Here is a 20,368-nt window from a genome sequence, read left to right as displayed (position 1 = left end):
CTGCCTCACAGCTGGCGATTTTTGTGTTATGTGCTTGTGGTTCTGGTGGTCTTGATTTATCATCTTGTTATGTTAATAAATTCCACTGACTTGGTTGTTTTAAAGGTGTTTGTCTGTGTTAAGTTTGGGTCAGTGTTGGAATGTTTTTCGCCACATGTGGCCACCAAAGGGTGGGGCCTAACACCACTGCTGTCAATCAGCTGTCACCAATCTCCCCTTTTAGCTCTGGCATGGTCTTCAGAAAAAACACCTCTTTCAGCAGGTCTGAGGCGTGTGAGGATGGCTGAAGGATCCAAAGTGAATCCTCCTGCACATGACAAAGAAGTGTACTGGTGTGAGTCTGAGCAGAGAGAGCGTAGCAACACCGTCAACATCACAGTGACAGGTAATACTAAATGTGCATGGAGCTTGTCAAATAATATTTTGTGCAATTAAACAGACTTTCTAAAATCTAGTCAGGTATTCTTCTACATTTCAACAGGCAATGTGATCCTGGAGAGCCCTGCACTTCCTGTAAAAAAAGGGAGAAAATGTTACACTGTTCCTACGAGGAAAAAGAGCAAGATAAATATACAGATTTCTCTGATACGTTCTACAGAAATTATGTTTTCATCGGAAATAAGCCTGCGGGACAGAAGAGCCTCTCAGGGGGGTTCAAGTCCGGCGAAGGCTTTTACAGGTGTGATGCAGCCACATTTGCATAAAAGGAAATACTGTATAATAAAACAAATAGACAAGAATCAACATCTGCACACTCTACGTACAGCTCCCAGTACTTTTAATTAAGCAACATTTTGATCTAACAGGAGATTTTCGTCAGGCATTGAGCAATAAATACACACAAACAAATTCATCAATCAGGTGGTTGTGATCTGCATGCAGTCAATCTACTCCACAGCTGGACCAGTCAGAGCAGAGCTGGACAACACTGTCTGATACTGAGAGTAAAAACAACTAGAAACATTAAGATCAGTATTATACAGGCACAGATCAAATCCAACACGTCAGAAGTTACAGACCATAAATCAGCTCAAAATAACAATTATCATAAATGTACAACAGTGTACATATAGTGTATATATTACTTGTCCAAACTTTTATTAGCAATAACGTCTCAGCCTCATAATGTCCAGATGTTCACAGCGTATAGTAAATCAAAAGGATGTATTAAAATAATATTAATACATTTTAATTACAGTATAGTGTTCTTTTTAAACATATGCTGGAAAGTGATTCACAGGGCAGGTAAAACAAGTTAACATGAAGCAAAAACACACTTAAAAGAAGCACTGTAAGAAGAAAATCTAATTTAAAAAATCTAACACTTTTTATGAAGCTCATCACACTCACTTACAAACTTGCATTAAGTGCTATAGCAAAGTTCATAATGCAATAAGACCTTTTGATTTAATGTTTTAGAACTAATGGTAATACCATTTTATACCACGGTGGGCCAAGAATCTCAGACCGTGTTTTATTAAAATGTCTGTAACAACATAAAATATTGTAGGTAGGCTTAAAATGATGTAAAATGATGTAAAATGATTGGACAGATTGATTGGACTTTCTGAACAAATGATTGTTCAGCTGTGGAAATGATTGTTCAGAAAGTGAAGAAAAATAAATAAAAGTTAATTTTTTTCCTCTGTGTCACTTTACTTAAAGCAAACAAATACTTGTTATCAGTTCTTACAATTAGTTCACGTTGTCTTATGTCCACCTATATCATACAGGGATGGACATTGCTATTCTATGACATGCTATATTACATTAAAATCACTATATGGTATTATTATCAGCAAATTGACTAGTTAGTATTATAACGAGGCAAAGTCGATGGTTATAATATACTATAGCACATGGTCTGAGATTCTTGGTGCACAGTGTTATAAACTGGTATTAACATTAGCTTGTAATGCATTATGAACTTTGCTAAAGCACCAAATACATGTTTATAAGTGAGTATAATAATTGTTATATCATACGGAAGCATTACATTGTGTTATTATGACCTTCATAGAAAGTGTTACCAAAAACAAATACACTAATATGAAAAATAAACAATACAATAATCAAATAAAAGCATTCATTAATAATCACGAACACATCTTTTGAAGAATGCCACCCTAACAAAGAAATCTCCCGCAAACTCTCTAACTTGCAAAAAATTGTATTGACACAATGTTTTCAGTATTAGACCTAGATTAGATCAGGAAGAATGCCACCCTAAAATAATGAGTAATAATGAGAGACCAACTCTATCTCTGAGATTGTTTATAAATTCATAGCCTAAAGTATCGGCATTTTAATCAAGTATTTTACAAAATCATTGTTCACACATTTGTCCCATTGTTTTTCTATCACATTATTGAACAGGTACATCTTCATTTCCAGAGCTGCTGCCATCAGACCCCTCCAGTATCAAAGAAACTGCAGCTCAGCACTAAACCCGACACCTCGGTGCTGCACCAACAACTGTCACAGTAAACTTGTGTTAAATAAGTTCATCATCAGTGTGTCTGTGTTTATAGAAACAGTGAACAATCAGGATCAGGATGTTTAACTGGAGGCAGCAAATAAAAATATGGATGATATTTTGATATTTTTAAGCAAATTTCATTGATATTTCTGGTGATCCCACTAGAATAGGTGTGATTTGTGAGTTAGCTCAGAGGAGTAAAGTACATAATAGCAAAATATTTTGCAACGCAAAAAAAAAGCTCCCGAGGTAAACTGTTTTTGTCTTAGCTCTGGCTTAGCGCCCAGAGAAACAATGAAGCCCAAAGTGTTATACTGTGGTTGAAGGATAGTCACATGAGAAGAAATGTTATTCTAAAACGACTTTAGGAGGTACCAACTTGGCTTAAGCCTGATATTAGGGTTTGGATAAACTTTTGAATTCATTTTTCATGGAACTTGGACTGTGGATTCTGTCCCGCACCATTCGCACCAAAAGTAAGTAATGGTGAGTGATCTTACAGGAGGAGTGATTACAGCAAGCAAAACTGGTTACAATGTTTATAAGGTAACCTGACTGTTGTTTGAAGGCAAACTTAAAAACTGTGTACCTATTCTTTTAAATTAGAAACATTAAGAGAGGAGGAATGTGTGACTTACCGGTCTTTTCTTCATTAATACAGCAAACACAGGAATGTAGATGTAACCAACACCAATGCATACGTTGTGTCCTGAAAGAATAAAGATTTCAAGATCTGCTCTTTAGTGTGGGCTTCTAAGATAACATTTCCTCACCAACTTCTCCTGCTAAGGGTCACAATGTTTATTGGATAGGCAGTCTGTTTTGTCAAAACTGTCTCCTTGTTTCATTACACAGTGGTATAGCCGTTAAGAAAACTCTCCTAAAATATCAGAGCAATTAGCTTTCTGAAAACTATCCTAAAACCTGTAATAGCATTTACCATCAGTGTAATTCCTGCACATTAAACTAACCCAGAAGAATATAAAGCTATATCATACATGTGACAAATACACTGAGTAAAATTGTTGTACTTGAGCGCTCATCTTTTGGGGCATTTCTATATTATACTTACGCTTTGTTTCTGGGCTTCGTTCATGAGCTGCCTATCTGCATCAACTGCTGAGAAAAGATGAAGGTGTTAAGTACTCAGGAAAGACAAGACCACGAAGGATTTCACCTCAAACTAATTGGCACTAAACACAAAGTACAGCTCTGGTAAACAAACTATGTGAGAGGGGCACTGTTCCTAGTTGCACTGTGTGTGTGTGTGTGTGTGTGTGTGTGTGTGTGTGTGTGTGTGTGTGTGTGTGTGTGTGTGTGTGTGTGTGCAGATAGATCCTCCATGATTCTTTACTTTAGTGGAGCATCTTGTTGTTGTGGTCCCACACTAGATGCAACACTTTACTGCACTGAAGAAGCACTTTAAAAATGTTTTAATGGCACCTAATTGCATAATATGGCACTTTTCTGCATACCTTCACATATTGCAATTTACAACAAATTACTTGCACCTTATTATTGATTTACTTTAATAACCAGCTCATGATCTGCATAGTGAAGGATAATGACTGTCTTGTATATTATGGTGTTTTGTACTATTCCTTCTATTGTTTTATTATGTTGTCTTTTTTGTATTGACCTTGTGACTACAGATGAAAAATAGCCTTCTGGCTAATTCTGGCATATTTACATTTATGCAAGCTGATATGTTCATTAATGTGCACTGTCCCTTTTAAATGAAAAAAAATGAAGGAATGAATTTTTGTCATGGCATTCAAACTATTTTTATTATTATTATCTCTGTGTTTAATTTTGTAACGACAGGTAATGACAAACTTTAAACGGATGTCCATGATTTAAAGTGGCTTTCAACAGGAAGTATCTTATTATTGCACATCTTCGACAAGAGACATGTCAAGTTATTGCTATTAATATACATTCAGAAGAAATAAGTGCCGGAAGTGCTCAGACTGACTGACTGACTCCATAACTGCATAAACTATTTTTTTGTTTTACTTGAAGGTGTGTTTGTTTATTTTGTTGCTTTTCCTGAACTGAACTGAATTACCTTTGGTTACATTCACTAACTGAACTGAACTTATTCTCTATTTTTCTGTTTGGACAATTTCAATGTGTGAAAGAAAACCCGTGGTCGAATTTGAGCTGGAAATCCTTTGTTTTGTGGATTATGGAGAGTTTGTGTTAATTTGGTTTTCTTTGGGTTGAATGTCAATCAATGGTGGGGTGTACATGGTGATTGGTGTGCAGCCTGTGTGATGTTTGATTTTCATTTTTTCATTTTAATTTAAAGTCGTTTTTGTGCATACACTGTAAAAGGGTCACTGAGAATTCCACAACAACTTCCTGGCAGCTGGATACTAAATTTATTGTTAAGGTGTTCAAAGTATTTTCACTGTTTTAATTGTGTTTTGAATTTAGTGTCACTGTGTTTACATCTATGTATGTCAAGCAATCATATGAGTTAGAGTGCACTACTTACCAATAATGAGCTTAATACTGTTGGATATTTGTTTTTTTCCCTTTCCAACAAAGCAGCTGTATGTTCCAGCATCACTTTTGCTAACTGATGAAATCTTCACTGGAAGTTTCCCTTTGGCTAGATCCCCACTGCTGTCAAGAGATGCTCTGCCTTTGAATTGTATTGCCTGATCATTGGTAGAAAAACCTCTACTTTTGTAAACAAGTACAAGGCTGATGTTGTTAAATTTCCATTCCACTAGTGTGCTCTTCACATCATGTTGAGGCTCAAAGTGGAAGTCCAAAGTAACATCATCTCCGACTGCTGCTTCCTGCGTCGGTCGGCAAATTAACAGAGAATTTTCTGCAACAAGATGCAAGTTGAATCCTTTATCTAGTAGCCATAAACCCACACAGGCATGACATTACTTTTAAGAACAGCATATTTTAAGTGTCCTCCTGATAAATGTAACTCCAATAAATCATCTTTACCAAAAATCTTGAAATTACCTTATTATTTTAGTGTTTCTGGTCAAATCTGTGACAAGTTGCATGTATGTGCTTCCTGTTTTGAGCTTTCTGTCTCGAAAATACCAATGATTTTACTCATATTGCTGACATGCCAATAAGAATACCTGCCACATTACTCAGTGGCTTTCTCAGTGATTCACACTGAAGGAGGAAGTAAAAGTATTAACGCCTCTGCATTTATAAATGACCTTAACTTTAATATATACAAAACCCAGAAAATAACGATAAAACCATCTCATGAAGTAGTCTTATCGTTATTATTTCTTGTAATTAGCCAGATGAGATACGGAAGTCATAATTACGAGAATAAGCCTTCGATGTTCAAAACATAATAAAACACAAATTGAGACGGAAAAAAATAATTAAATGAAATACAATTTGATGAAAAATGTCAATAAACTTAGTGCACTAATGTCAAACGGTTGATCAGTGAAACACTGCTGAAACACAGATATCTCAGGCTAAATGATCTTTAACGAAAAAACTGAAACCTAATAAATTGAATGCATTAACAATGTGGGTTTTATGCCAGGAGATGTAATGTTTTGGCTAAACTTTAACACCAAACAATGTTGTGTCTTAAAAGTGATACGGTTAAAAAGTGAAACGACGTGTGACATCTAATGGGTAGCCTAGACTCCATCTCTTTTCCTAATAACTATTTTCATGTGTGGATCAGCAGTAAATTAGCAAAGTTTTGTTATAACGCCGACATCATTTTCATGATATAAAGGTCAGAGCGTGTTAGTTAACTCAAACTAAGAAACTAAGGAAATTAATCATTAGGGGATCATAGTAAAATGAATATAGCATATAATGTACAATTAGAAATACGATAGTAATAGGCCTACAACCTGTGGCTGCGTTGATCAGTAGAAAAACAATAAGCAGTCCGATAAGACTCAGTCCAATTTTCCACTTCATCTGTGCGTCGATGTGTCAAAGTCCAATTAACGTTTTTATTGGTTTATGTTTTTTGTTTTTTTAATTCAATAGGCTATTGTCTGCAAAACTTGAGAGTATAATACATATATGTGTCATTCAGCCTACCTATGAGCCTACCTATAAGCCTGAGCCGGAAGAAATTATAAATTATAAAGTGACCAAACTTGTTTTACAGTTGCGTAACTCCGCGTTCACGTAGATCTCAGAACAGAACAGTAGAAGAAACATTTCTTGAAATTCAGCAAAGTCATGTGGTGATAACAGAATTTGATCAGTGTGCACATGAATGTAAAGGACCTTAAGAGGTGGATGTGTAATTCGGCAGAACAGATGTTGAAGGCTACCTGCCGCTTTGCATCCACCTCTTTTCTCAGCATGAGTCTCCGCTGGCATGCACAACTCGGCATAACACCGTTTTCCCGTCCAGAATTGCATGCACCTAGCGGGAGCGCACGCAGCCGAAGAAAAACTGCCAGACACTGTAATGATTTCTATGACAAAGTAGCTGAACGATTTAATAGTCTTTGTGGGCTTCATCAATTGAGATAAGTTATTGAAATTCTATATTTTATGAACATGTAGAATCCTTCACAGAATTGCACCCCTGAAAATTGCATGCACCTCAACATTTCGTCCTTACCCTGGCATAATATAGCTTATGGCCTATAGTCATACGCTGTAGAATAGGCTACACATGTTGTCATGTGATTTGCCTTTACATAGACCTAATTGATTTTCTTAGCCTATCACCTGTCACTGATGCACTGCCTAACAAATTATTCATTTTTTAAAATCATATTTATTCATATAGCACCAATTCACAAGTTATCTCATTGCACTTTTCATTTAATAGAGCATGTAATAGAACACTCTTATTATTATTATTTAAAGAGACTGAACAAGCCCTACCATTATCAAGCATTTGGCAATGGAGGCAAGGAATAACCTTTGTTCTTGATCATTACTGATATATAAAATAATGAAGTTTAGCCAACATATGTGTTGTGTTGCCTTTGCCTGCACTGTGTTTTTCATCCATTTCTGCAGAATGAGCTCAGTGTGTAGAGGCTCTCTGCTTCTCCAATAGGGCACTCCCACTCAGCATAGGCTGGTGCACATGGGCCAAGATGACCTTCAACTTCTCTTTGATTTTAGTTCATGAACATGCACACTTCCTGCTCACAATTACTCTTTTGATTAATTCATATAGTGTTGCAATAAGAGACAATTTTAGTAGATATGAAAGACAGAACTTAATCAGTCACTCCCTGGGACCTGCTCAGACCACATGTGTTGAATTTACAGTTAATATCTATTATAATGAATTATATTCAACTGCGCGAGCTTCATGACTGCAGTTACTCTGTGAAATAATGGTGATAAAATATCTCGTAAGTGTTTATGGAATTCAGCTGGAAGTCCAGGTGATTTATGATTTGGCCTTATTTTCAGGGCTTTATTGAGTTCCTCAGAGGGGTTGCATCTACATCTTACAAAAATGACTGTGGTTGTGAATAAAAATCAACAATATTCAAAAAGTCTTTACATGCTTTTTAAGTGTGATCAATTCACCTTTTTATTTATAATGGCAAAGTCAGCCTGGCAGAGCAGAGCTATGTTGTTATGACACAGCAATTTATTTGAATTGCTTTGTTGCTGAAATGTGCTATACAAATAAAGTTGCCTTGCCTAATGAACCGATAACCTGGTCATGACATCACAAATTCATCCTCACATGTTATTCGCTCAAAGTTATTTTTAGTAATAAAAGCAAGTTCAGCCCAAAACTGTACAATATATATTATATGATATATATGTATTTTCCTTTTTGTTCAGCAGCTGTAGAAGTCTTTTGTATGTGTGTACCCTACACTCTTCTTCTCGTCTTTAACAAACAACAATCACAGGTTCAGCCTCTTAGTGTCCAGATGTTTCACAGCTTACAGAATTGACTAGTCTCAGGTGTGATTTTTGTTGTGAGTACATCAAAAGGTTGTTTGATAATATTATTAATAAGTTGTTATTACAGTATAGAGATTTTCAAAACAGATGTTGTAAAATGCACAGTGTGGAAAAAACAAGATAACAAAAACACACTTAAAACAGAAACACAAAATTCACATACAGTAATATGAAAAATCAACAATGTAATCAGGAAATAAAAACATTAGTAATCACACACACACAACATCTTTTTAAGAATGCCAACATAAGTGTTTAAATGATTTGTATTTTCCCCTCTGGTCAATCACTTCTAAAGTGTACAAGCAGGAAGCAGAGAGCTATAAAAAGATACTGACAAGGTTTGTTTGGACAGATGAGATTTTATCCAGACAATGTCCAGACCTGAGAGACCAACTCTATCGCTGAGATGGTTAAAAAATCATGATGTAACATATCAAAAGACACACAAATATCAAGAAAAGCTGTACCTGCATTTGAATCATTATTATTACAAAACTATCGTTCACATTTCTCCTGTCTTAGCTTCTTTGCATTGGCTTCCAGTAAAATCCAGAATAGAATTTAAAATCATTCTTCTTACCTACAAAGCTCTTAATGGTCAGGCACCATCTTATCTTAAAGAGCTCATAGTAATAATAATAATAATAATCTTTATTTGTAGAGCCCTTTTCAAAAACAAGTTACAAAGTGCTTTAATCTTGAATCCTGAACCATCCCTTAGTTATGCTGCTATAGGCCTAGACTGCAGGGGAATTTCCCATGATGCACTGAGGTCCTCTCTCCTCTTCTTTCTCTCCCTCTGTATACAACCTCATCCCATTATTGCATGTTACTAACTCAACTTCTCCCCTTTCTGGTAGTCTTGTGTTTTCTCGTCCCTCTCCTCTCTCCTCCTATCACTTCCTGCAGGTTTTCTGGCTCTGGAGCTGTGGAGTCTGGATCTGTGGCTGCGGGTCACCTGCTGCCCCCGTGTTCCTGCTCGACACCCTCTGCTGCAACGACTATTGTTGCTAATCCTATTGTTATTATTGTTATTATAATAATTAACATTACGATTGTTACCATTAACACTACTATAAATATCTGTACCATTTTTCATTTAGTCTATAGCAACATTACCTTCACTGTCTGTACCTCTGTGTGTGTATTGTGTAGGCTGCCTCTCTCTCTCTCTCTCTCTCTCCTTCCATCCCTCTCTTTTTCTCTCTGTTCCTCTCTTGCCCTCTCTCTCTCTCTCTCTCTCCCTCCGCCCACCCTGAGCCATGGTTCTGCTCGAGGTTTCTGCCTCTTAAAAGGAAGTTTTTCCTTGCCTCTGTCACCTAGTGCTGCTCTTGGTGGGAACTGTTGGGCTTCTGTAAATATCATCATAGAGTACGGTCTAGACCTGCTCTTTTATGAAAAGCGCTGTGAGATAACTGTTGTTGTGATTTGGCGCTATATAAATAAAATTGAATAGAATTGAATATCAAAGAGAATATTTGACCCATCTTGTTTATATCACATTGTTGCACAGGTACATCTCAATTATCGCTCTCCCCCTAAAATTACTATTTTAGGTTTTTCTAAGTGTATGTCTGTATTTTTTCTAAAACAGCACCACCCCTTGGCGGAAGGCTGCTGCTGCATCGCTCCGCATTAGCCGGTAGCTCCATGCAGATGTGTTTTTTTGCTGGTAGATCATGAACTTCCTACTTAAAGCTGGATATTGTTATTTTCAGAATTTTAGTGGCACAATTGCTTGCAATTGGCTCGGCCTACCCATGAAATAGGGGCTGGCCCTTCCTTACAGTCTTGGCTCTCATTGGCTATTGAAGGTTGTAAAACAGATGTGAGCTCGTATTGGGTCGAATTTGGTGTCACTCGAAAGGTCAGAGTTCAGCAGCTAATTTGAATACAAGCTATCGTAATTTTTTACATTCAAATCTGCGTTATTATGGTTATAATGACATGCGAGCCACATCTGTTGGCAAATATGAAACGGTCCCTTTGGATTTAATGATGGACTAATGTGTTTTGGGCTAAATCTTTTTGCTGGATTGGATCATCTTGACCATTGACAATGTAACAAGACCGTTTTTGTTGGAATATAATCGATCGGTGGATTACTATGAGACTTCATAGGTGAGTCACGTCAATTTTGTGTCGTTGATATGTCGTTTTTCAGATCCGCTGTTTTGGGATTATTCTCCTCACTGTCGTTAGCGTTCGGCCTGTTGATCAGAGTCTCAGTCTCGGGATTATTCTCCTCACTCTCGTTAGCGTTCGGCCTGTTGATCAGAGTCTCAGTCTCGGGATTATTCTCCTCACTGTCGTTAGCGTTCGGCCTGTTGATCAGAGTCTCAGTCTCGGGATTATTCTCCTCACTCTCGTTAGCGTTCGGCCTGTTGATCAGAGTCTCAGTCTCGGGATTATTCTCCTCACTCTCGTTAGCGTTCGGCCTGTTGATCAGAGTCTCAGTCTCGGGATTATTCTCCTCACAGTCGTTAGCGTTCAGCCTGTTGATCAGAGTCTCAGTCTCAGGATTATTCTCCTCACAGTCGTTAGCGTTCGGCCTGTTGATCAGAGTCTCAGTCTCGGGATTATTCTCCTCACAGTCGTTAGCGTTCGGCCTGTTGATCAGAGTCTCAGTCTCGGGATTATTCTCCTCACTCTCGTTAGCGTTCGGCCTGTTGATCAGAGTCTCAGTCTCGGGATTATTCTCCTCACTCTCGTTAGCGTTCGGCCTGTTGATCAGAGTCTCAGTCTCGGGATTATTCTCCTCACTCTCGTTAGCGTTCAGCCTGTTGATCAGAATCACTGCTTGAGGATTATTCTCCTCTTCTGTGTCTTCTGTGTTTCCTACGTTGCATCCTCTCTGGTCTTGTCCTGCACACGTAAAAATATGACATAAAACACATTATTAGTAAAGTTATTGCTTTCCAAGGCTCATTCTTTGACCACTCTGATCAACACATTTATTTAAGTTCATACAAGTTAAAGCTGTGGCAGTTATGATTAAAAGGGCCTTTAACACAATCTCCAGCATCACACATTAAAAAGAAGCAACATCTGTCTGAGTGAAAGAAGAAAAATTCAGATGAAGGAATTTTTGGAAGAATGGAGAAATGACACTTGTTGTAAATGACAATGAGAAACTACATGTAAAGGAGTTTGTCCCAGATCAACCTGACATCATACAGACAGCAGGATAGTGAGAAAGGACTAACTGTACAAGCAAGACTTCTGAGTGGTACAACAGAAAAGATGGATGGATGCAGTCATAGATTCCTGATTTTGCTTTGAGTTTTTACTTTTTAAAAACAGCAGTGAAACAGCAGCACTGTAAGATTTGATAATGTGTAGCTACATCAGGTCAGCGCAGAGCAGTCAGAAGTTGAGGTAAGTTTAGTCTAAAGGATAATGATAAAATGTTTTTTTGGCTGCAGGGTACTTTTTTGTTGCAATACCAGTTGTGACAACAGATTTAATTGTCTATTTAAACACAATTTTACATGTGATAATTGATTGAATCATGTTCCAAAACTTAGACTGACTCTGTCCTCAGGTGGTTTTATCATTTACTTTCATGCAGTTTAATTTATGGATTGATTTATCTCTCCACACTCTACTTAACTATATTTATCATTTATTTATTTTGGGGGACAGGCAGCAGCTGTTTTCAGCTTCAGTCTGGACTGTTAACAAGGTTGACTTAAAAAATGTGAACATATCCTTTTAAATAGAGAAAATAAAAAGAGGAGAAATGTGTGACTTACTTTTCTTTAGTAATACTGCAACAATGGCAGCACCAAAAATGGCAGCACCAACAATGGCAGCACCAGCAATGGCAGCACCAACAATATCAGCACCAGCAATGGCAGCACCAGAAATGCCAATAATGCCACCAGCTATAACAATAAAGGAAAGATGTCAATTTTTGTTCTTCATTGATGGCTATCAAGATAACATTCACCCATTTTCCACACCTGCTTCTCCTGTTCATGGTCACAAAGCAGACTTGGACAGAAAAGAGACCATCCTGCCAAAACTGTTTATTAGAATCTGTTTCATTGGAACAGTTTTACTGTTTAATCTCCCGACATATAAGAACAATCACCAATAATGGTTAATTTGAGTTGCAAAGTTTAGATCATGAACTTCAGGGACATAGCCAGCCTAGTGAAGGATGGGGGGTTATTTTTTTCATTCTTTTTGAAGGTTTCCTCCAATTTTGTTTTTCAATTATAAGGTTCAAATAGGCCTAAAGCCAACGGCAGCTGCAGATTTGATTATCAAGTAAGTGTCTACCAGAGACACCTTTCTTATTGTCACATTGTCATTTGATATCTTATTTAAAAAATCAATTGTACTCAATTTAAAGACAAAACAATTGTATGACAATGAGAACAAATCTGTCGAGGTTAAGGCTGAGTGCAGTCTGGTAAATGATGAAATCACAACGTTACACTACTACTATTGTTAACGTATTGATCCTTCCTCCACTCCTGCATTTTAACATAAAAAACCTATCATCTGTGGGGTGGTGATGGTGCAGTGGATAAGACACATGACTTTAGTGAAAAAGATCCAGGTTTGAATCCCACTGTGACCCATCCACCATTGTGTTAACACGTCGTGGCTCCAGAGGCGTGCAGCCTCTGACATTTATAGCAATTTTAAGTCGCTTTGGATAAAAGTGTCAACTAAATGAATAAATGTAAATCATGGTCCACGTTGGCACGCATTCATAGTTCTAGCTCCACACAATTAAAATGGAGCTCTGCCTTTATTTATCTGTTCCCATGGTGAATTGTAGTATCAGGCTCAACATACTCAGAGTTGATTGAACTAATTCTGATCAGCTGGTGTGGAACCGAAAACTCGGGAGTTTCACATCTCAGGATCAATCAATTTCAATAAACCTGCTTTCTGAAACAGGACCCTGGAATAAACTAAGACATGCAAGGCACAGGACAGAAAACTAAGACGCAGAGCTAAAGCGCAGGACTAAGAACTAATGAGAACAAACACAAAATCATCACAAGAATAAACAAGACCAAACCAGAACCAAAACAATACCAAAATCCTTGAATCATAAATCAGGGCAAGGACAGCAAAAGCTCTTAAACTCAAAAAAGGACGAATTACTCAGGTGTTACATCTTCATGTATATTAAAGGGTACAAAAAGACTCTGAAGAGGTCTGAAAAGAAAGGAATAAAAGAAGGTGGTCCAGCATCTGACTACTTGAAGAGTCATGTTTCTTGTAGGACGAAGGACACAGGTGTTTTATATTTCTGCATGCATATCAGGAAATGTAGATGTGTTTGTTATAGCTGATGAGGAAACAAATAAATAAAAGTAAAGATATTTACTTACTGTGATTAGTCTGTCTGCTTTCATTGAGTCCCTGCTTTGTCTCTGTTGAAAAATGTTGTTAAATTGTAATTGTGTACATTGTGGTTAATTTCTAAAGTAATGTTTACATGTTACAAATATGTAACAATTTCACTTATTTAATTTGAATGTGTAGCTATTAGATTAGCTGTACTCACCAACAATGAGCGTAACGTTGCCTTTTCTGACCTGACTGTGCAGTTTGGGAACAAAGCAGCTGTAATTTCCTGAATCCTGTTCAGTGACGTTGGTCAGTTTCAGTGAAATGTTTCCTCTGGTCATTTCATCACGGAAGAGAGATGTTCTTCCTTTGAACTTCTGATCCTGATTATCTAGATAGTCCTCCAGACTTCTATAGACATGCACAATGCTTTTATTGCATGTCCACTCCACCGTTAGATTCTTCACATCGAATGGGGGCTCCAGGTGGCATGGCAGAATGACATCATCGCCAACTACTACTGTAACTGGTTCGAGTGAGCCAATCACATCAGACTCTCCTGTGGAAACAAATATAGCTTTTAGACTTCATGTTGCAGCATCATTGAACACTTTCTTCCTCAATATTTATTTAAACTAGGATGGCTGAGCAACAGCTGGTCCTAACTGAGTAGTATTTTTTATTAGTTTACAGTACACAGATCTACTTAAAACTGTAGTTTCCATCCAGATGTAGAGAAAAGGAAAATGTGTATTCATGCAAACTGGATACTGGAAAGATAGCAGGCATTCACTTCAATGAATTGCTCACTAAGTGCATAAGAGAAGGAGCATCATGGCAGCAGGAAAGTTTAGCGTGTTGGTGGCGCTCTCAGAATACTGTTTGTTGATAATGCTTACAAACACATCCCAAACTGCTCACACTTATGGAAGAGTGATGGGCGAAAATCAGCTAACTGTAATGAAACATCATTCTGACACATAACACTTTGGATTTGGAAATAATGCCTTACTTAACTCGTTCTGTTACTCCTCCATGTAGCCTACATAAAAATTTTTTTTAAAAAATCAAAGAACGTCAATATCGGAATACGTTCAACCAAAAGTGAGGATTTAATTATAATTCTCTGCCTACTGATGTCGAGGGACATCCATCTCTGCCCTGGACCCGCATTCAGGGGAAAAAAATCAATGAAGAAGACCAGCACATCAACAAAAAAGACGACAGCTATTGGAAGATCCCGGAGGTTCCCGGCGAACCAACCTTAACCCTTGCCGATGTGGACCTACATCCCGGTCAGTAGGAAACTGAGAGACGCGGAGCAGAGTGGGGACCAAGGAGGGATGACTGCTGTCTGTTGGAATCATCAATGTGAATCCACAACATGAGAACCCCAATGGCTGGCTCGCTACAGAGCACAGACTGGGAGGGAATGACAAAGAAAGTGGTGGGCAAGCTATAAAAGTACGGCAGAATAAAGCAAAGGTCCAAATGCCATCTCAAAACGAATTAGAAATCATACAAATGGACAAATTGTTCTTTGAAAGAGGACTGCACATTCTCCATCTCAACATCATTAGTCTACAAAGATACACAAACTTCGTCTGCTTGCAAAAAGATAAAGTGATGTGCTTCACTAAAACTTGACAGAGTGTGTGTAGGCCTATATGTCAGATCAGATATCGGTTTTAACGGATAGATCTTTGTCATGATCATATTGAATCAGTGTTGCTGGAAATTTTATTACCAAAGACCAAATCCATTTTTATTGGAACATGTTATAGGCTGCCGGATCAGAACAACCGTTATGATCTTTTAGAGGAAATATGTTCTAACTGATTTTTTTACATTAGAGGTAATTGTGATTGGTGAAATAGAGGAGGCCAAAAAGCATACTACAATGACAAAATATTAGAGAATAGGAAAATGGAAGTCACTGAGTCAAGTAGGGTAAAGCCTCAAGACCAAAACATGCAATCTCAGCCAGGATATTTTACAAACGTTGCAAAAACCTTGGTTAATAAGTTGCCGGGCCTGTCAGGATACAATGGAGAGGGCCAAGTCCAGACTTTCTATTTAAAACAAAGGGTCCAGGCTGATGCTTTCCCTTTTACAACAGTGTCTGAGGAAGCAGTGAAACTTAAAGAACATAACCCATCAAAAGCAACTGGCTCGGAGAGATTCCTTATGCTGCCAATTCTATCACCCCCTGTGTATCGCATATAGTAAACCTTTCCATTACAGGAATGTTTCCCACTGAATTAAAACAGGTGAGATTTATCCCTTTCTAAAAAAAAAGGATGTAAGCTAGGTCCAGGAAATTATTGGCCTATATCCATCCTGTGTTCTAAGGTAATAGAAAAGATAATTTATAAGCAGGTAGATACATATATTTCCTCTTATAATTTATACTATACATTTCAAACAGGCTTCAGAACATCCCACTCCACTGACACTTGCCTACTCTACCTTACTGATTACATCAGGAGAGAGAGAGATGGAGGGAAGTACTATGGTATGGTCATGTTAGACCTCCAAAAGCCATTCGATACTGTTGATCGTGCCATTCTATTAAGAAAATTAAAAGCGTTGGGATTGACAGTTTAGCTATAAAATGGATTGTTTCTGGAGGTGTGAAAAAAATGGTGGATGTGGGTGGGATTCTATCCAAACCTTTGTTCCTAGAATGTGGGGTCCCCCAGGGAAGCATGTTAGGTCCACTGTTTTTTTCTATTGTATATTAATGATCTTTTAGGTTTTTAAAATAAGTTCAACTTTGTGTCATTTCCCCTCCGTCTTTCTGACTGCAACGGTAAAACAACAAACAAAAAACAAAAGCTCTTTTACCGTGGTGGCAGTAATGCATCTTTCAGCCAGTTTGCTAACCCCTAATAAACACTAAAGAAGAATAAAATTGAACTCTTCTTCTTTTTTGTTGTGATAGGGGGCTGTTGTCTGTGTTGTTTCACTGGCACCCCCTCAGTGAGCAAACGTACTAGCTAGCTAACCAGCCGATGTTATGGAGTTTTTTATGCGGAGAGGAAGGCGTCAGTCAGTGAATTGCGGATGAGTGTTTCAGGTTTGTGAGTCCGCAGCTGTAACATTTGAGTTAAGTGACTGTATTGCTGGCTAATTAGATGTTATTAGGTGAGATTATCTCGCTATTAGAGATGTTTGGCTGATTCTGAGGCTTGTTTCTCTCCTGTGAAGCGCACAGTTTCAATACAGTGTGTCTGAGCTTGTATCAGATCTCAGGGCGTTTTACAGCTACATTTATTTATTTATTTACTTTTATTTTAAGAGAAACAATGCCGACTTGGAATGTAACTAACAACTAACTGGTTGTTTTGTCATGACCCAAAAAAGGACCACAATGGAAATAAGCCATTTGCCTTTATTGTGTTTTTATCCTTTTGATGGTATCTGTAGCTGGGGTGTCTCTTATTGGAGGCGTCACTTTTATATTTACAATTAATAAACAAGCTCAATCAATCAACCAATAAGACACAAAACATTTCTTGCTTCTGCGTTGTGCAACCCACTATCTTTAAGTAATCTACATACTTCATTAGCTCAAAAATTCCTGCCTATCTAAAACACAGTCTGACTCACCAACAATGAGTTGGATGGAAGCTTCCTTCTGTATTGAAGGGAGGAAACATTTGTATGTCCCTGCATCAGATGTTTTCACGCTGAAAATTTTCAGGGAGACGTTTCCTTTCATCATTTCATCCACAAACAGTCTTGTACGATAGTTGTAGGCCGGATTTTGTTGCTTTAACAACAGGTTTCCATGTTGATGAACATGAATGTACTTTGGGTCCAAACCAGGTTTGGTCCACTCCACTGTCCAGAAAGTGGCACTGACTGCAGGTTCAAGGTGACATGGCAAAATGACATCACCACCAGCCAGGGCTACGATTGGTTGATCTGAACAAATCAACTCTGACTGAGCTGCAAATAAAAACAAAAGTACAGACAGCATAGTTAATGTCATTAATTTGAACTTTTAAATTCGAAAAATAAGAAACAATCACTTTAGTTCTCAGAGCTGCACTAAAAACAAGGAAAAGTTCTTCAAGCACATACACATCCTACACTCACTGTCCACTTTATTAGGTACACCTTGCTAGTACAGGGTTGGACCCCCCTTTTGCGTAAAATGTTCCTACCATCAGTTTATCAACAGGCCTGTATCAGGATGAAGTTCAGCAACAACTTATCAATGGCAGTGAAAAAATTAAAAGTAGCTGACACTCTGAATCTGAATTTTCATTCAGTGGAGTTTTTAGGGATGGTAATATGGTTCGATCAGTCTACCACTTTGGTCCTCAAACACCTTTAGAATATTAAATGGGTTCCAATGAAATTCTGTTGACATTCGAGTTAATTCTCCTGATTATAGTGATCAGCTGCATGCAGGTACACCAGCTGCAAAAAGTTGTGATGCATTTTTGCATTCATGTTTTTGGACCTTTATCTGCCTGTAAAGTCATTTATGAACAAGGAAGCATTGAACTGTACTAGTCTGCCTGACCTGTCTTCGCCTGGGTCCAGCAGTACTGCCACGCAAACCAACAGTGACCAGTACTTGAAGTGAACAAAATAGGTGCTGGTACTCCTATCCTAGCCTCCTATAGCGTACCACTAACACAATATTAATAAAAATAACAGATGTTTCATGTTTGTATGTTGTTGTCATTCATGTAATTATTGTGCAAGAAAAATGTTCTACATGGTTGTTAGTGTCTGAATTGTTAATGCTTAGTACTAACTTCAATAACAATTTAAAAAACATTGTCATGCAGAACAACGAGTTTACATTTGTTGTTTAAAGTTTGCTGTAGCGCGTCAATCTGTTACTTTTATAGCGTTTTGTAACGTTTTTGAGCTCAAATACCATTCTTCCAACATCCTAACCTGAACAGACCTCTTCCTCTTGTATTATGGTCAGACTTGAATTTATTAATTTCACAAATGAGAAACATTAACTGTATTTCAGTTCTTCTTTATCAGATGAAAATTATTTATTGGGGGTTTAGGTGTCATTTGTTATTGATTTATTATTATTATTTATTATGCAGCTCCTAATGTCTCTCCTCCGGTGAGACTGGAGGCTGAAGGCTTGTTTTAATGAAACAACAATAAAGTTAAACTTATTTCAGACAAAACTAAAAACAGCCTTCAACATAGATGTGATAACACAGTATGCTTTCGCTTATCAAAATGTCAGGTGGGACGAGACAACACAGCAATCCAATAAACAAGTCAAAGTGGTCTGTTGTGAACGAAATTAACAATGAATATTAAAACACACAAGACGATTTTTCGATTCAAGTTGCTTCTCACTGTCAAGAAAACGGGACCCTTTCTAAATACACTTAGACCTCATAAGCTGAAGTGCAAACATAATTTACGTTTATGGGAAAGAAAAACCGATAGCAAAATGAGTGACATAAGAAAAACTTACCAGTAGCGTCCACTTGAGAGGGAGAGTACATGAAAACGAGAAACAACTTCATTAAGGTCGCTGGATAAAGGAGAGCGATCGTAGATGTCATTGTCGAGTTAATTTAACACTTCCTGAAAGAAAAATAGATGAAATAGTCCACGGTTATTTTGTTTGTTCATTTTATAACACAGACGACATGCTGCTGCATTATTGTTGCTGTTGCAGATTATTTACTTTTACTTTCTCTTTTAAGTCTACAGGTTGGAATGAGGAAGTAGGCTACATAGCCTGTATGTCAGCAATTACTCACACTTTAATTGAGTAGCTTTTTTGTGTACTTGAACTTTTTGAAGTAGTTTTTTAAAATCTGTAGTTTTACTTTTACTTCGGTATGTTTTATTTTACTTTATTAAAGTATTGTACTACATTTTCAATCACATCCGTGTGTGGAAGGAAAAACTCGCGACCACTTTGGCTTCAAGCGCAAGAGAGCAACAGTTTTATGATGCAGTGTAAGCTGTGAAAAATTGCTGTATCAAGATACTACTAATGCAAACTGAACATTTCCTGCTGCTGCAGCTTCACATTAAAAGCATTTAATTGGCGAAACACAAGTTGACTTTTATTTTGAAGTAGTCACAGGAATCTGTTTGTAAGTGAGATCAGCGCTGACCGCTGTCGTGTAGACCGCCACAATGCGGCTACACAACAAGACAACCGTCATTTTCAATAGTTTTCTGACAGCGGATCAGTTTGAAATATTGCAGTGAGTAAGCAGTCAGGAGCAGCAGACACAGAGCTGTTAGAAAAAGAGCAGGCGCCAGGCTGCACACCTCCACCTTCTCAGCCAGGTAACCAACTCCTTTCACTTTCGCTGTTTGCAGACTCATGCAGCATAAAGTCAGATCAAGACTGCTCAAATAATTATGAAAATACCAATAACTGCCCGACAATAGTTTGTTCAGCTGCCCCAGACTTCTGTGCCCTGTGGTATTAAAAGGCATCTGATGTTACCACCAGTAACTACAGAGCTGTGTCTCGTGCACAATAACAGGCAGCAGCATAAAAGAGTCAAAACCGATTAATTAATGCCAATTAGTGATGGTAAAAGTGGCTCTTCACTCGAATCTTCAAATCTCGTTCAGTAAAATGAACTAATCTTTTTTGAGTCATTTCGTTCATTTGAACTAGGCTGGTTATTG

At 37.7% G+C, this 20,368-nt stretch overlaps 1 protein-coding gene and 1 long non-coding RNA gene across 3 annotated transcripts; both read right to left on the bottom strand.

Annotated features, from left to right (window-relative positions):
• Positions 1–761: 761 nt before the first annotated feature.
• Positions 762–6,553, bottom strand: LOC119912935. Of its 2 annotated transcripts, none has more exons than XR_005446298.1 (5): positions 6,343–6,553; positions 4,980–5,321; positions 3,552–3,598; positions 3,118–3,188; positions 762–2,475 (listed from the first exon to the last, which is right to left on the bottom strand). It is a non-coding gene; the product is annotated as an uncharacterized LOC119912935 (long non-coding RNA). The 2 variants fall into 2 exon arrangements; XR_005446299.1 differs by having other exon boundaries at positions 3,552–3,595.
• Positions 6,554–9,730: 3,177 nt separating this feature from the next.
• Positions 9,731–19,414, bottom strand: LOC119912934. The gene is made up of 6 exons (XM_038732214.1): positions 19,185–19,414; positions 17,327–17,668; positions 13,932–14,273; positions 13,756–13,797; positions 12,154–12,285; positions 9,731–11,263 (listed from the first exon to the last, which is right to left on the bottom strand). Exons 1-6 carry the CDS (start codon positions 19,273–19,275, stop codon positions 10,530–10,532), a joined length of 1,683 nt encoding a protein of 560 aa, XP_038588142.1. The 5' UTR covers positions 19,276–19,414; the 3' UTR covers positions 9,731–10,529.
• Between the last annotated feature and the right edge of the window lie 954 nt (positions 19,415–20,368).

The sequence above is a fragment of the Micropterus salmoides genome, unplaced genomic scaffold, assembly GCF_014851395.1.
Source record: "Micropterus salmoides isolate LMB-PRFRI ecotype aquatic unplaced genomic scaffold, ASM1485139v1 Ms_hic_scaffold_2, whole genome shotgun sequence".
NCBI classification, from domain to species: Eukaryota; Metazoa; Chordata; class Actinopteri; order Centrarchiformes; family Centrarchidae; genus Micropterus; species Micropterus salmoides.
The sequence above is the reverse complement of the archived record's forward strand: the minus strand, read 5'-3'. Positions and strand labels throughout refer to the sequence as shown.

What these genes read in the sequence shown, in the direction of transcription:
- LOC119912934 (XM_038732214.1), bottom strand. Translation starts at nt 19,275, where the DNA reads ATGACATCTACGATCGCTCTCCTTTATCCAGCGACCTTAATGAAGTTG. An exon ending in CTCTCAAGTGGACGCTACTG is followed by an intron (nt 17,669 to 19,184) that starts GTAAGTTTTTCT and finishes TTTTATTTGCAG; the next exon opens with CTCAGTCAGAGTTGATTTGT. An exon ending in TGCAGTATTACTAAAGAAAA is followed by an intron (nt 11,264 to 12,153) that starts GTAAGTCACACA and finishes TTACGTGTGCAG; the next exon opens with GACAAGACCAGAGAGGATGC.